Source organism: Syngnathus acus, chromosome 22 (genome assembly GCF_901709675.1).
Source record: "Syngnathus acus chromosome 22, fSynAcu1.2, whole genome shotgun sequence".
NCBI lineage: Eukaryota > Metazoa > Chordata > Actinopteri > Syngnathiformes > Syngnathidae > Syngnathus > Syngnathus acus.
The window spans coordinates 9,368,419-9,384,964 of record NC_051106.1 but is presented as its reverse complement, the minus strand read 5'-3'; the positions used below and the strand labels follow the sequence as shown (position 1 = coordinate 9,384,964).

The following is a 16,546-nucleotide window of genomic DNA, read 5'->3' as shown; positions in this document are numbered from 1 at the left end:
TAGTGTAGTAAGCTGGAACGCTTATCTGAAAAGAAAAAAAAAATCCAAGCTTGGTTACAGTTTACAAATTTGACGTTTCCCAAATGTGTCAAGATCCAATGAAATCTTTGAACAAAATACCAAATGTATGTTTGGGGCAAAGCCGGTGTTTGAAACTGAAAGACGGCCGTACTTTATTTATTTTTTTTGCTGAATCTGTCGTCAAGGTGGAGAGAATTATCAACTGTTTCAAATATCACTCATGCAAACACAAACCTTCCGGCTTCTGTTGGAAAAAAAGAGATGGGTAGTATGGAGTAGGATAAGATGCTTTTCACTTCAAACTTGTTTTTTTTTTCTTCTTTGGCTTCAATGGTCTAGTTAGTTTAGATGTTTTGCTTACAATGTATTTCTTTAACACACTGGCTGGAACCCTCTTCAACATCTCAAGGCACAAAAAGAAAAAGAACTTCCATGGCTTCCAGTGTCGCTTGTGCAAGGTCATTTTTAAATGTATTTCACCATCAAAAGCAGTCAAATAACCTTTATTGTTGTTCCGACGATCCTATTGGCTGGGACTGGAACCATGTGAATTGGAGGGTGTAACAAGTGAAGTGAGAAAATAACACACCTTGAGTGAAGCACTGCATCTTTTTCAATAGCAAGGCCTTTGCTTTTTTTTTTTCAGACCAGAGAAGCAAATGAGAGACTATCCCAGTTTGACGGTTAAAACTGTGACGTGTGTGTGTGTGTGTGTGTTGTTGAGCTCACAGGGCCAATATCAAAGCAAAGGTTCACTGGTTCTCCGTGTCACCTGGGTTCCTCTGTCCTCACCTGATGTCTTGTCACTGACCCAAATGTCAAGTGCATCTGTGTTCAAGTGTGTGTGTGTGTATGTGTGTGTGGTCAAGCTAGAAGAGGAGAAGACAGATCTAGGTCAGGCAGCTCCCACGAGAGTGTCAGCGCGCTCGGCGGCAGATGACATGTCTGATGCGAGCGAGCGAGCGAGCGAGCAAGAAGCAGAGGGAGCGAGAGAAAGAAAGAAAGCGTGAGCATGCAGCCAGACAGTGGAACAGGCAAGGGTCACAGGAGGACGACATCATCGCATGAGCTCACACTCATGCACATAGCACGAACACACACAAACGCACACTCCGCTTGAATTAGTGCAAAAATGCAGTCACGCTCAAAATAGCATACAAACGGTCAATGACATCACACAGCAGAATTTATATTCTCACTGAAATCCATTTGGAGTTGTCAATCGGCTTAGCGTGCATGTTTTTGTTTACCAATGTGGGAGGGAACACAGAGAGGCCTAAGTCTAGAAGGAAAGCACAAATTGCATCATATCGCTATTTATGGGTTAAACCAAGAATATTCTTGCATGACTTGAAGAGCCACTCTTTAATGAAGTTTTTAAAAATACTGAGTGGTCACGGAGTTGTGAACTTTGCGACCAAATTGCTTTTAATGGATTTCACGGGGAATCGTCCATGTGTCGTTTGATTGACAAAAATGTTTGCGGGTTTGTTCCACGCACCATCGATCAAACGCATACAGACCGTCACTCGGTGTCGCCGGGACTTCATTGACGGACTCGCTGGCCACTTTAATTATTAATCGGTAAAGCTCACATACGGGAGCTGGAGTCACAACTGTGAAGTTTTCATTTGTTGTCGGCGGAATACAAATATCACGGGTTAAGTGCCCCCTGAGTAATTAATTACCTGGCGACTTGATTGTAAAAAGAGAAATTCAATGAATAAAATAGCTCCATTATTAGTTATTAATACAGCTCACACGAAAACATTGGCCTGCAAATTGAATGACGGTGTCATGTGAACATCTGTGACTTCATATAGCCGCCCGCCATTAGAGAGTAAATGTCAACATCCCACATGAGAAATGAGCGCAATTAGAGCTTTTGAAAGCTACGTATGCGTTGGTTAGTGGCGAGGGTCATAAATAATGCTGTGCTTGTTCATTAATTAAGGGACAATGGCTTTGGATGAAGGAGCTGGATGTATACTGCGTGATATTAGCACCTCTATTGTGGTCTCTTTGACCCCAACCAATAAGAGGTCAGTCCATAATCGATGTCAGTGGTGTTGCCTTTGTAAATGTAATTGACGAATGAAATAAGACCTTTAAGTCGTCAAAGGGATGGAAGCATTTAGTTGAGTAAGAATGATTCATTGATGTATTAACAGAGTTCTGTACAGTGTGATGGTTTCAACATGGTTGGTTTCTATTTTTATCTATCGAGGCGGTTTCTGAATAAGAATCGGCTGGAGTATTTTAATGTACAGTATGTTACAATTACAATATATCAGAGATGAGATTTTAGCATTTCCTCATTTTTCCTTTTATTCTATGTATGACATTTTTAGAGATATTTGTCTTATTGGAATTTAATTATCTTTGTGTGTTTAATCAAGCAAATGTGTTCGAATCCCCCATTTGTACTGTATATAAAAATAGCACTTTCAAGACATATTTCCTTACTAAATGACTTAATGCAGACACCAAAATTAAAAGTCCCTTCCACGAGCTGTTTATCTTCTGCAGAAATGATCAAATTATAAATAAGTAGCTTAGGGCAATCTGAGCTTTCGGCGACTACAGGGTACTTTCAGCTAATATCAAAAGCGATGAGTTGATGTTTTACAGTATATATGCTGCTGCAGAGATCGTGGAGCAGAAAACACTGCAGCTCATGTGAAAGTAAGAAAGTAACATTCACAAGTGCTACGAATATTTTCTTCCAAATTGACTCCTGTTGTTATTGTTAATCAATGCAGTGGGTGGAAAAAAGTCTTCAGGCTCATGTCGGCAACTTCCTGCCCGAGCAAGACCAAACTAAGTCAGGAGTCGAAGAGTTTCAAAAAATAAAGTAAGATTCAATAAGAGAATATGATATAAGGACAAAATGTGCATGGTTGTGGATTTCATGAAGCCCACTATCAACCCTGGAGGGTCTAGGCTTCCTTCCTCCACTTCACGCGTACAGATCACGCCGCTCTCGTCACCTCCCATGGGTGCTGGCTGCGGACCTCTTAACTCCCCTTCTATGGCTGTCAGTAATTCTCTTCTCTTGCTCTGTCCGCTCTCCACCCACAGTGCAGAGAATCATGTTAAAGCGTGAGCTTCATTTCGAGCAGGCAAAAAAGAAAAACTCCCTCCATGCAAAGGAGTCAGATACACTGAGGTGAGGTTGTAATTATCAGCGGAAAGCTGAAGCCTCACAAGCAATGGCTCCATGTTGCATTTAGGAATAAATAATAGAATTATTTTGAATTTCATTTCTCAAGCCATTTGCACAGCCACGTTAGAGGAAAATATCTGACAATTAGCGCCAATCACAATGGCTTTAGGAGAGCTCGTTTTTTTTTTTTGTTACACCTGACCTGAATTGTGCCATGCAAAACATCATTTGAACCTATCAAAATTATTAACTACCTACTAAATTCATGAGAAATTCCTAAATTAGTGATTCCCGAGTTTTTTTGGTGACACTGAACTCTTAACGGGAACGTTTAATTAAGTCACTGAATGTGGGTGGATTGTATTTACATGAATTACAGTTTTTGCAACAATATGCGCTGCCGTTTTGGGAACTCCACGATATGTCCGCTCACAACAGGATCTGGTATTTGAGAGTACGGGGGACCCTGTTGATGACTAAGCGGCCGTCATAGCTGAGCGAGGCGAAGAGCCACGGATCGGCCGATGACCACTCAGCTGCATATACGCTGTCTTCGTGCTCCTCGTAGGTGGACACCACGCTGTCTTTCAGAGGCTCCTTGCCCCTGCAACACAAGCATGCATAACATATGAAAAAAAGCTGCAAGATAGGGGGGAAAAAATGAGACTACAATCGAAAAGGGTTTCAAATTAACTTTCAGTGCCGTGGACAAAGGCAATATGTAAGATGATGATTTAAAATTGCGTACAAAACCGTGTGATGGTGTGTATTTATTTCTTGTACTGTTAATAATATTACGTATGAACCATGTTAGCGCAACCCCGTTCCATTTGTTGTGAGGCTTCACAATCACGTTCCTATAATATCGCTAACAATTAAATGGATAATTAATTAGATCAAGGACGGTCCTTTGCTGGTGTTCCTGCTTCAGTGATTCAGCTGTCAGGACAAAACTCCACAGTTGGAGGAGTTACACTGGATATAAAATGTTCAAAGGCTTGGTTTATGTGATTTAAAACAAGAAGATAAATCGTTTTTCCAGTTTTTCCCACAATTCATGTGATCTGTAGTCTGTACAAGTGAATTAAAAAAAAAGACTGTAAATTGTTTACTTTCTTATATCTTAAGCGTCGACCATGTTATTGTTGGAAATGCTATTAAAGTCTTCTGCGATCATAATTTGCAATATATTTAATCCAAAATCACTTTTAGAGAAGCCTCAATTAGTCTTGAAAATGGGCTATTTACAGTATGAAGCAATATTTCAGTTTGGTAACCAGGAAAGCTGCAGTTGGGTAAGCACGATGGATGATTCAAAGGAGGACTGGACTCAACATTTTTTTTCTACTCTTGGCCATTCAAAAGACCCTGCACGACAATTCTTAATAATGTCCATTGCTGTCTGACCCTGATGCTTCAATTTCTCATGTAACATTTTGTTGCTCTTACTTATCATCTTGGTGGTTGTCCTCCCCCTCGCTGAGATCCTCATCATCCACCAAATGGCCAAATGGCTCTGAGGAGATGGACACCATGTTGGAGAGGATGAGGCGGCTGTCGCTGCTGGCCGTCAACACCAGCTGGTCGTGGCTGTGGTTATAGCGGACGCTCCACACCCTATCGCCCAAAAAGAGTAGTTGGCAAAAAACATGAGGGAAAACCATGACAAACTCAACCATGGCAATTCATCTCTGGTTTGATCAACAACAATTTGCATATACTCCTCCCAGAGCAGGCAAAATAAACTGCACGGCAATTTTAGGCATTTCCTAGGAGTGCCCAGTTAGTCGATCAGCGTCCACATTTGTTTGAGTTGCCAATCTAGTTTGTACCCCATTTTTGCACACACAAATTTGAGTAAATTAGGCCCTTCATGTATTAAAATGTGGCATGATTGATGAAATCTGTGGATCAAACAGTAAGAGAAAAATATTGAAATACTTCCTCTCTCCCTCACAAACGCACACACATTTTCACACTGCTGCAGTACACGGTGTTCCGCTCTTGGCAGTGCCTGCAGCTTCACAGAGCAGAGGAGAAGAACCGAGCCAGGCACGTCGGGCCGACGACGGTTAAACTTTTGCTGTCAAAAGGAGTAACTGCCTATTTAAAATGTAATTAGCGTATAACTGCATTTTATTGCACCAGAAGTACTTAGGGCATTCAATTATTTAGGAGATAAAGCCATTAATAAAATAAGACACCAATCAACAGTGGTGCAGAGGAGTTTTCAGAGTCTTCGGCATAGTTTCTGCTTTCTCCAGAAATAAACAAGGAAAAAAAAGGACAAACGCATTTCCATCCATCGTCAAGCCATCTAGATGCAGAATTAATCCGATTTTTATAATCGCTCCCTTTCGCCATCAGTCCTTCCTCTTTAATAGGAACACTTTAATATCAGGAACTTTTTTGGGGTATGCAAAAACAAAGTATACCCACCAATGCGAGTGTTCCTCCAGGGTTTTGATGGGCTCCTGGACGTTGCGCACATCCCAGAACTTAACTTTGCAGTCGTCTCCGCAGCTGGCCAAATAATACTGCTTGTTTGGGTTGAAGTCAAGGTCACGTACCAGCTGCCCATGGGCGTTCTCGATACAGTAAATCTGACTGAGGAGGAAAGAGAGACAGAGATGCGGGGAAACTTGATCAAAAAGTTTGGCGAAGATTAAAGGATAATAGGGAGTAGCAATTAGAAAAAGATACAGGAAAAGAGTAAGGAAAGAAGTTGATTTAAAAGAACAATAAAAAGTGAGAGAGAGATTCACGCTGTCCAGACATTCCCAAGTGTGAGTCTGTCAGCCAAAGCCAAGCTCAATAAAGAAGCTGACACCCGATGTTGGTTTATCATAAAGGCAAAAACCACACAGCTCCGAGTTCCTGCTAGTGCAAGTTCATATCATGGCATGGCGGTGGAACAGAGAAGTCTGCTTCCATCTATTTGGTCAAATTCTACACCTCCAAACACTTTCACAATTACTGCGTGACTGAAATGTAACATTTGAAATACAGTATAATAATAATATTATACTATAATTATTTATAAACAAACAGCCATTCAATGTATTATATATATAGTCTATATAGATATATAGTATTATATATCTATACTTCTTTTTGCCGGGGCATATTAAACAACAGTTTGCTAATTAGAGATTCTCACCACGGTGGCTCGACTTCTCCCTTAAGCGTGGATAAATAAAAGAAAACAAAAGACAAGAAAAAGTTTATATCTTCAAAAACCATTTCCTCTCCAGACTCGCCTAATAAAGCTCAGCTTGGTTGGGTTATGTTCAGCAGAGTGGAAAGCCTCAAGTGTTATGGCCCAGCTGGATGCCAACAGCAGATAGCTAGCTAGCTCGTCACCCCTCTGATCACATTAGGCAATTAACATGCTAATTAAAAATCTCATTAAAATAAGGGAGGTATAAGAGAATGACCCGGGGCAAACTGCTGGGCTTCAATTAGGTCAAGACAGCTAGAAGCTTTTGTGCGACACAATGTATAATAACAAGTCGAGTGACTATACATCATCATGTGTAAATCCTGTCAAAAAGCTCACCTTTAACTTTTATAGCTTATATGAGTTGTGCTCAAATTCTTCCAATTTCTATGGTATATTTTCAATATTTAATGCATTTGTAATCATAAAAACAGCTGATTTGGAATTGATGCTTTCATCAAGGTCTATGTTATGTATCCGTGGAACAAAAGGAAGTATTTGATATTTGAGTCGCTCTGGTGGCAGCAAATCACCTTTACCCATTATTCCATTTACAAATGTTAATTGAAAATCAAACATTTTTAAAGTGATTATGTTGACATTTCTTTCTAGGTTAGCACATAAAAACAAAAAGGATAACAAATCATGATTCAATTGTAGAGCAACAACGATAAACCTGAATATTGATTTTTAAGAGAAATACTTTCAAAGCTTCTTTTTTGGGCTGTCACCTCACATGTGTCACTATTTCATGTGCTCAGTGAAGACTGCTGTCAAATTGTCATCTCTGTAAACATCAACAAGAGACCATCTTCCAAAGCATTAGGGTTTATTTTTAAATACTAGTTGTTGAATCTTGTACAGTAATCAAAAGGATTTGTCAACGTTTTGTTTTCGCTTGCACCACATTGGATTGAAATCTCTCCCCGTTCTTTATATTCAAACGTCATAATTCCATTCCATGTCAGGTGAGTCGTGGAATCCTCACAGCGCATCAGACACAAAACGTCACTTTTACTTCAAGTAACAATTTCATGTTTAATTTTGAAGCCGAGGCACATGATTTATTCACGGGGCTCTGGTCTCCTGTGTAAAAGCTGTGACCCCGGGCTCAGGGGTGGCTAGTGTTTAACCCGTTCCAGCGTGGAATGGGACGTGCCTGCCATGTGAAAAGGAAATGGAGCAGGAAATTGGGTTTGTTTCGCCTTTTCCCTCTCCGGTGTCACTAAGCAATCCCCACTACACACACATGAACACAAAGCAACACGCTCACACATCCACTCCCTAGGCTCCAGCTAATAGTGGAGAGACCTGGGACTTTTTTTCCATGTGTACCAAGTGTGTGTTTGTATGAGTGTGGGGGATTATCGTTGTGTTCTGCCTAAGCCACCAAACACACTCAATCTACTGTCATTCAGCCAGCAAGGCTGAGAGTGTGTGATGGGGGTTGATGGGGGAACAGGGGACCTATTACACACACTGTTAGGCACTAGCAGATAAAAAAAAAAAAACATACTCACAAATACTCTTGTGTCTAAATGCGGAAAATACAAAAAGTAGAGCAGCAAACAATCACATAAATGTTTCCATCAAAATCAGAAAACATTGGACTGGGATTCATAAGTTATTCACAAACCCTTACTTCAAGCACCGAAACTTGTGTTAAAAAGTCTCTCGAGTGCTAAAAATTTGTGACTTTTTCAGTCTCTCTGTGATTTAACGCTCCTCCCACCCTCTCACACAGTGCACACCCCAAAAATCCAAACTTGAGCTGCATTGGAACGTTGCATTTTTTATATTTGTCTCATACAAAGAAATCTAAAAGATTACTTGGGACTGGGCAAAAAAAAAAAAAAAGGTGAAAGTGTGAAAATTATTGTCACGCGGATCGTGATGAGCAAATGAAGCTTCAGATTTGCTTCATGAGCTAGTTGTATTTTTTTTTTCCACTCCTCTAAATGGTACACTCTGTTTAACATTGACTTCATTTCTGCAAACCAACAGTGGCATGATTTCTGTTGACCATGCTCCAAGGAGTGCTCAGAGAGTTGGTGTGAATACTCAGGCGCGTGGAAAATTAGAAGGAACATTGATTCTCACAATGTGACTGGATACACAAATTCCAGAGGAAAACCTGGTACACATAACCTCCTACTGGCTTAGTCTAGCCGATAAATCTCTCTGCTGAGGGAATCGACTGGAACAGACGGTCATAGTCACACAGACACACACACACACAGACACACAGTCTCTGTTTCTATGACAACTGCTGTGTGAAAGGATGGGGAGAAGGAAAAGAAAAATCGAACGAGGAGAGCAATCATTTCATTGCTGTTCGAAATTAAAGCCTGGCTTTGAGATTGGGCTGGCAGACAAGGATGACAGGATGGCAGGTTTGGAGGGAGGTACATCAGATGGGGAGAAATAATAATGAAGAAAGATAAACAGGTACACAAACGGAGAGACGTGGGGAATAATTCATTGTTGTTGTTGCTTTTTTTAATTAATATTTTGAAAGTGACATCCATTGAGAATTTGTGTCAAACTGCCTTTTATAGGCATGCACAGTTTTGGGCAGTTAATCTTAATGTTCAAACAAAGTGGGCTCATTCTTTTGTCCTCATTGCAACATTCAGAATCACCAAGTATGATAAAAATTGCAGAAATGATTTCACCCCAAAAAATCGGTTACATTTCAAAAGCATGTTCACTCGTGATATTCTGAGTTAAAACACAAAGAAAGTGTAAACAAATACATGGAAGCAAAAAAGATTATTTTAGTTTGAGTAGAGTATTTTTTGCGGGGATGTTAAATCGGAACTGTTCATGCAAGAGAAGGGAAGATTAAACTCCGCATTAGTCTGCAGGGCTAATGTGAACAATACATTATGTAGAAATTGATCCACTCCACTAGCAATGTCTTCAATAATGCTAAACTCATTGTTCATTTTTATTCTGCCGTCTGCCTAAGGTCATGAATACAAGTCTCTAAATATACGTCCAATAGAGTCACGGTGGCTGGAAATCTATGAAAAGGTTAGCTAGAACTGATTTGACTGCTGCAAGGTTCCAAAGGTCACTCGGAAATCAACTCTAACATATGTAAAAGTAGATTTAAAAACTGTTGAGTTCTTTTGCGTAATTGTCTCCTGAAATGGACCAGTGCTTTGAGTTGAGAGCACGGAACTAATTAGGCTTCTATCTCAAGGCACGTTAAAAATACAAATGAACTGGAAAGTCTCCCAAAAGTTCCAATCTATCAAAATCAAGCGTTGTGATCTTTAAAGATGAGACAATGTTTTTGTTGCTAGCCAAAATAAAGTGCGGAGGAAGTCTTTAATTTGTTACAAGCCGGAGTGATAGCGGAGTTTCATCCATCCTATCAGGGCTTGCGATACACATCTTGTAAATACATTCTCTTCTTGTCTATCTCCTTCACCGAGCGCCCCTCTCAATCTCCTCTGCACTTTGCTGTTATCATGGTGATCGATGGCAAGGTGATTATTATTCCTCTAGTACAGCCCCCCCCCCCTCACGGACATGTGCTGACCTAACACATCATCGTATAGATCACAAACAAGCACAACATACGCAAATCTACTAACAACTTGCAATTACAAGGTTAATGTAAAAAAAAAAAAGTACATTTGCATAAACATGGTTTGTGATTAGAGTCAGAAATTTCACATCCATTTCTTTAAGTCACGAGAGTGTTGAATGATGAATGAGAAAATACCTGAACCAAAACTCACCCCATGGTACGGAGGTCCCAGCCTCTTATGGCCGTGTCACTTGCAGTGGCAAGTTGGCTGCAGTTATGGTGAGGGCTCCACTTGCCAGAAGTGAACTTAAGTTGCCCCTTTCCCTCAAGCATAGCAGTGCTGGAGACCTGCAAAGAATCAAAAAGCAACCTCATTAACACCTCGAAGCAGCCATTTAGAATTGTAGCCACATAGCTCAGCCAGTGTCCCCCCCCCCTTGCTTATTTTTACTTCCCTTCTATATATATTTTTTAATTGATCTGTTCAAGTTACATTGCACAAAAATGTGGCTTTGAAAAAATGTGTCCTTTATTTACACCCCAAAAAAAATGGCATTTGAGCAGGGGTGTGTAGACTTTAAATATCCGCTGTATGCGGATGAGCCTCTTTCATATGCCTAGATGGTTATGCCAAAAAACACATTGAAGAAATGATAATCCAGGCCGAGGGTTTGAAATGAACACATAACACACTGACAGATAGAGGGTTAGGGAGACAGGAAAACCGGGATGAGAAGGGTGGCAGGGAGAGAGAGAGAGGTATTAGCATTCTCATCAGTACCAGAGGAATTTGTCTTGACTGCCAAGGTTTTTTTTCCCCTTCTTTTTCATTCCCGCTCTCCTAATCAAGCGCACTCTCTTCCCACATCCATACATCCTGCTCTGCCTCCCAGCCTACATCTTTCCAATCAAGCTTGGCCGTCCATTGCTCCCTCCATCTTCCTTTTCTCATTATACAGCCTCCCACGATTACTTTCCAACTCTCCTCTTCTCCCTTGATATGGGCTTTAATACCTCTGCTGTCCAGTGTTGGTGTCAAAAGATAGGATTAAGACCTCACGTGGCCCTGTGGTTGTACTTGACCTCACATTGAGGTCACTACTTACCAGAGCGCACGCAATCTGAAAGCAGTTGTCCAAGTAAAACATTTATAAATGATGGAACAAAAAAAAAAATCAGTCTGTCCATTACTTCTCTACACAAGTAAATTGGAAAAAAAATTATTGACAAACATTTGTAAATTTAGATTAAAATCTTGACAAGCCGGACCAACTCATTCGTGATTAATGAGCTAACTACACAAGTGGTTCTTTAGGTGAAAAAAAAAATCTTGTCAAAGGTCTTCCCACAGTGTTTGCAGAAGAATGAAAGCTGAGCTCGTATGATATTGAAAAAAAAAAAACTATTTACAATCAAATTTTGCAACTTCAGGTAATGTATGTAGAAGACGGGGGTGGCGTTATTCTGAGCCGAGTATCGGAGCAACGACGATTAGCGGACCCAGCTAGTGTCACAGGGAATAAGGAATTGTTCACCTGATAACATCCAGACAATATGGCGTTTATCAAATAATGAGTATACCATTGTGAGATATGCAGTGTTTGTTATGCAGTTAACAGTGCACCGTGTGTGTAATCGTTTGTGTGTCTTACTGTGGCCTGTGTGGAGCTCTCTTGCAGATCCCAGAGAAGAATATGGTTATCAGCCAATGAAATCACACGCTTTCCATCTCCCATTGGCTCCCACAGTACGCTGTGGATTGATTCAAAAGACACACACGATTTTTTTTTTTTTTTTTTAAACACATCAACCAGCGTAATCACTGAAAACTATCTGTACAATCTCATAAGATGCAAAATATGATGGCATCATCTACTGAACTATATATATGGTAAGGCGATGCAGACCAAAGCTATTTTGTTCCAAAAAATAGCCAGCTTTGTCAAATTGACCCAACTTCCTGGGTCGATCCAATTCCGAACACAAAATGGGTTGTTTTTAAGCAAGCATTTTTAATGCCACGTTTACGATACGCCACACTCCATCTTTATCGCTTCCTCGCACAGTTACAGTATGCATCGCTTTTACTGATTGGCATCTCTAAAAATGATAGCAATCGAGAGATACTGATGAACGCTGGACTGAAATGAAAAATGAGCATTGATTTCCTTTCTCATAGCTGCTGAGTTATAGGGAGGCATTGTGCCGTACAAAAGACTCGGCCTGTGACGAAAACTGGAGAAGTGGGCCAGTCGATAGTCTGAGTGCCACAAAGTCAAACAATATTCAAATGTCAGGGAGGTAGAATCCAAACAAAAAAAAATAGAACTAACCCTGAAAAAAAAAATAGACAAGAAAGATACTGTAGACGGATTAGCGAGATAAAGAAAGAGAGGCAACATCAGCCGGCTGATAGACTGATAGATAAGATATGATCAATACCAATCAAATAGCGCTATAACGCTTACCAGGCTGCATTGCCGTGGGCACTGTCGTCTAGGTGACAAAGCAGTTCCAAGTTTTGGGGATTGTGAGCGGAGTCATCAGGTGACTCTTGGCTTCCTGTTTCCCAAGTGGGGGGCATCCGCCATACTGCTGCACAGGACACCACACGGCTGTCGCTGGCTGCAGAAGATTGGACAAATTGAATTATTCATAGAGAGTAAAATAAAATAAGTAGAGCCAGAGAGAGCCTACCAAAGTTACTGTCTTACAAGCAACACATACTTGAATGTTTGGTGAAGGAAAACAAAATGCATCAATGGAGGGGGAAAGGGTGGCACATACTTTTGTTGTAGCAGGTGCTCAGTACGTCTTTGTCTGCAGGACTGGCATCGATGTTCCAGATCTCTCCAGCTTGGTGGAGAAGGACGTTCTTATTAATGATGTTATTCTCATCATCAAAGTCAATGATGTGGATCTTGAAGGAAAGACACCGGAAACAGTGAAGAGGTTGCTAGCATCGCCATTTAAATTCCATTCATTAAATATCAATAGAAGGGTTGAGAAAAAAAAATAAAGCATAAACTAACTAAGCATTAAAATGATGTTAAAAATGCCAAAAGGTGCTTCAGAAATGCAGTCCAGTTTAATACAGTACATTTATCATTCATTTCGCTCCATACGATGATGAGTTCGCCAAGGTTGGCGCCAGCAACACGTCAGTCAGCTTGTCAGTACTGCCGAAATATAGTTGGGCCCAAGAGTACACTTGTACATCACTGCAGTTAAATCCGGCCAGTAAAGATTTACAAGGGATGCAACCCTTCAACTATATTATTAATACCGGGTGCATCTGAGAAGGCAGGTTCTTGACCCGTGATATTACTTAGGCCTTGGCTGATGTTAAAAACAATCAACAGCTATCTAAAAGTCCAACAAGGTAAACTTTTATTTTATAACCTTCACGTTTTACTGAGGGACTTTCATTACGTAGGAATCTATTCAACACCGACGGGGGCCTTCGGTTGAATTCAGTTCAGGGCTCGCCGTGCTGTAAAAAGTGACGTTCTCTTGGGTTCATCAGACAACGAAAGGCAGTATCCCCAATGGCGGATTCCACTTACAATGTCACACAGGACTGTAAATGGGGATGCCCCGGACAGTAACTCCCACTCATTGTGCCTGTTTGCCATATACAGGCTTAACGGAAAAGGAGGGGAAGAGCAAGCATCATAGCGTCAGAGTCCCTCAACCACCTCAAAGTCACCAAGGCAGCTATTAACCTTGGCTTGGACTGCATCAAGCAAGAAAAAAAAAATTAAGCAAAGTTATAATTTAATGGTGCTGGGGGAGCGGTACAAATAAATTCACACCGACGGGGACGGGGTAATTGGAGGGCCTTAGTAATAGGGTCCTGCCGAATAAACCCAGGTGAGGGGAAAGAGAACCTCCAAGCGGACCACCCCCCCTAGGTGATTTATGCCTCGCTCTTCCAAGCCTGGGGAGTGACTCATAACTTTGAACCACTTGGGCACCCGGCCCAGCGCTTTTAATTATGTGCTGGAATGGAAGCAGGGAGAGGTAGAGTTGGGAGGGAGGGGGGGACGGGGGGAGGTAAGTAAGGGAGGGATAAAGCCAAGCTGGCTTGTGGACCCCACTTCAGGGGCCTGTGTTCTAAAGCTCTTTAGCCGCACAGATGACAGTAAGCGGTACGGAGGAGTAGAATGCGGGTGAGAGGTGCCAAGCTTGGGCACTTTATCTCATTAGCGGCCTTAAATGCCATGCCGACACACACATTCCGATCTGTCATTGGAGCTATTGGTCTCCCGGGGATTTGAGAGGTGCTATGCGAGTTAAGAGAGACATTTCCACCCTGCATTATGCTTAATGGGAGGTGGAGAGGCCAGAAGGCTTATGGATACAGAAGGAGCTCTCCGGGATGAAATGCCAAATCCAAAAAACATTTTTCTTACTGTTAGGACAATCTCGACTTAGTAAACATGCAAAAAGTGGAAAGTAGAAAACAAGTTCTGAAACCACAACGATGCTGTAAAACTCATTTGTGCATGTTGACCAGCGGATCCTGACATCTTGGAAAACTCCACGATTTCCAACGTGTTACCATGCGTGAGAAAGACGTGGGCTGCCTGGCAGAGAAGTGCAAAGGTGTGTGTGCAAAGAGGTGCGGAGAGGCCATTGAGAGTAAAGCATCTTGAGTCGACTTTAATGAGCATCGGGAGCATAAATAAAGCCACCTCTGCAGCTTCTCTGTTTTTTGTTTGGCTAAAGGACTACCACCATTGCTGGAAACGGACAATAGCGTTATCCCCGGAGGACGACAACACATCCCGGCTGTGTCGTGACCGCGGGCAGGCGAGCAGAGCAGGAAAGGGTTAGGAACTGATTTCCAAAGGTTACGCTGCTGCCTGATGATGAAGACTGTGCAACCTTGTCGGCAGATTTATCTTGCACCAAAAGAAAAGAAACTAAAAAAGTTTTTGGGAGGCTTTTTTGCGGGAAAGGTGAATGCTTCAGTAAAGGAAGTGTCAGGAATAATATATTCGGTTATTGACATTGTGTGATTAGAATTAACATAGATCAAGTGCTCATTGTCACAGTTCCCCATTTTGGACCGTTTCTATACAAGACTTGGAAAGAGCTCGCGAGGTTCACGTTTTGTGCCAGACCATTTTCACATTCAAGTCTGCCAGAAAACAGGCTCATTTTTCTCCAGGCAGACATTTTTCGCTCTCACCGTCATCCCTCTCGGTTTCCCAGAGAGCTAATTATTTCTCCACCCGGTTAGCACCAACTGTTTCTCTCATCTGTCTCTGAAATGACCTATGCAAGATATGGATGCAGACATGCATTCAATACAAACTCTACTTTCTTCTCATTTACACATAAGAAGCAGTACAAACAAAAGAACACGTGAATTTTTTTTTGCACCTCACGTAAGCACATAGAAAAACAAAACCCCAAGCGGGCACATCGTGCTGACGTCACATACGCTCAGGAAGTCGGAGGAAGAAGCTAAGCCATTTGTTTGACGACGTGGGAAGATGGCACTAATGCAGGAGCACTGCAGATTAAAATTCAAGGCGATCACCATGGCGTGTAATTGTAGCAGACATGCTCTCTGTCAAAGCCCCCCACCCCAGTGTGGAAGCCGCATAAAACTCAAAACAGAGTTAAAATTCATATTCCGCAAATGTACCTTACTAACTTATTAGATAAATGTATTTTTAATGCATAGTTATATCAGACATTAGTCCAGAAATTATGACTAAATCAACCAAATGTTTAATGTCTCAGTGGTTATTGCTCAAGTTTATCAGTGCATTTGTTAATATACTTAGTACAGGGCTATTTAAATGACACTTTATAGGGTATATACACACTTTTCTTCACAAAGATAGATAACAATTTTACTTTTTTTTTTTTTTTTTTACATTGATTAGTTTTAGTACCTTCATGATGGGGTAAAACATTACCTCTCAATATAATGCCATGTACCATTTTACCAAATGGAATATCTGACAGTATGAACCAAAAATCAACATTATTAATATCATGAATAATTTGCAATTCCCCGTAAATTACAGTTTAACTTTGATCAATTTGTTGTCTCACCTGGTTGTCAAACTTTAAAGACTGTGTACCCACAAGGAAACGAATAGCATCCGTTTCAGCTGTCTGTGCAGTGAGTGATCGAGCCTGCAATCAGATGAAGCATGCACGAACAATACTTTAGATACATCTCAATGCATCAGATTAAAACGCATGACATTACCCTCCCAAAATTGCAAAAAGTGTGCAAATAAAAGCAACATGAAAACGTGCAATCATCTTTTAGCAAGGTAAATACAAATACTACAATAATATAACCGCAAGATCCATACCTGGAATTCAAGACCATAAATGACAGGTGCGTCATCTTCCATTTTGCATGTACTGTTGAATGAGTAAGATTAAAATATATAAACAACACGATAGACTCGTAAACAGAGCAGTTTAGAATGGAACCGATACTTCCGCGATTGTAAAAAGGCATGCGTTGCAAGTCTGTAGACGGAATGCGTAACCATGAGTATTCACCGTTGAGTACTTTCTAAAGCGTACGTAAATCTTTTCAAGAATAGTTCGCACGCCATTT

At 41.0% G+C, this 16,546-nt stretch overlaps 1 protein-coding gene across 1 annotated transcript; it reads right to left on the bottom strand.

Moving 5' to 3' along the window:
• Positions 1-2,159: 2,159 nt before the first annotated feature.
• Positions 2,160-16,453, bottom strand: eipr1 (EARP complex and GARP complex interacting protein 1). Its single transcript, XM_037240761.1, has 9 exons — positions 16,293-16,453; positions 16,024-16,107; positions 12,736-12,868; positions 12,417-12,573; positions 11,601-11,700; positions 10,160-10,296; positions 5,627-5,794; positions 4,637-4,804; positions 2,160-3,791 (listed from the first exon to the last, which is right to left on the bottom strand). The coding sequence occupies exons 1-9, from the start codon at positions 16,332-16,334 to the stop codon at positions 3,617-3,619; spliced, it is 1,164 nt and encodes a 387-aa protein (XP_037096656.1). The 5' UTR covers positions 16,335-16,453; the 3' UTR covers positions 2,160-3,616.
• Between the last annotated feature and the right edge of the window lie 93 nt (positions 16,454-16,546).

Excerpts from the sequence above, each read along its gene's own strand:
- eipr1 (XM_037240761.1), bottom strand. The coding sequence starts at position 16,334 with ATGGAAGATGACGCACCTGTCATTTATGGTCTTGAATTCCAG. Across the intron at positions 16,108-16,292 it reads TTTATGGTCTTGAATTCCAG|GCTCGATCACTCACTGCACA; the intron begins GTATGGATCTTG and ends ATCTGATTGCAG. Across the intron at positions 5,795-10,159 it reads TGGGACCTCCGTACCATGGG|TCAGATTTACTGTATCGAGA; the intron begins GTGAGTTTTGGT and ends TTTCCTCCTCAG.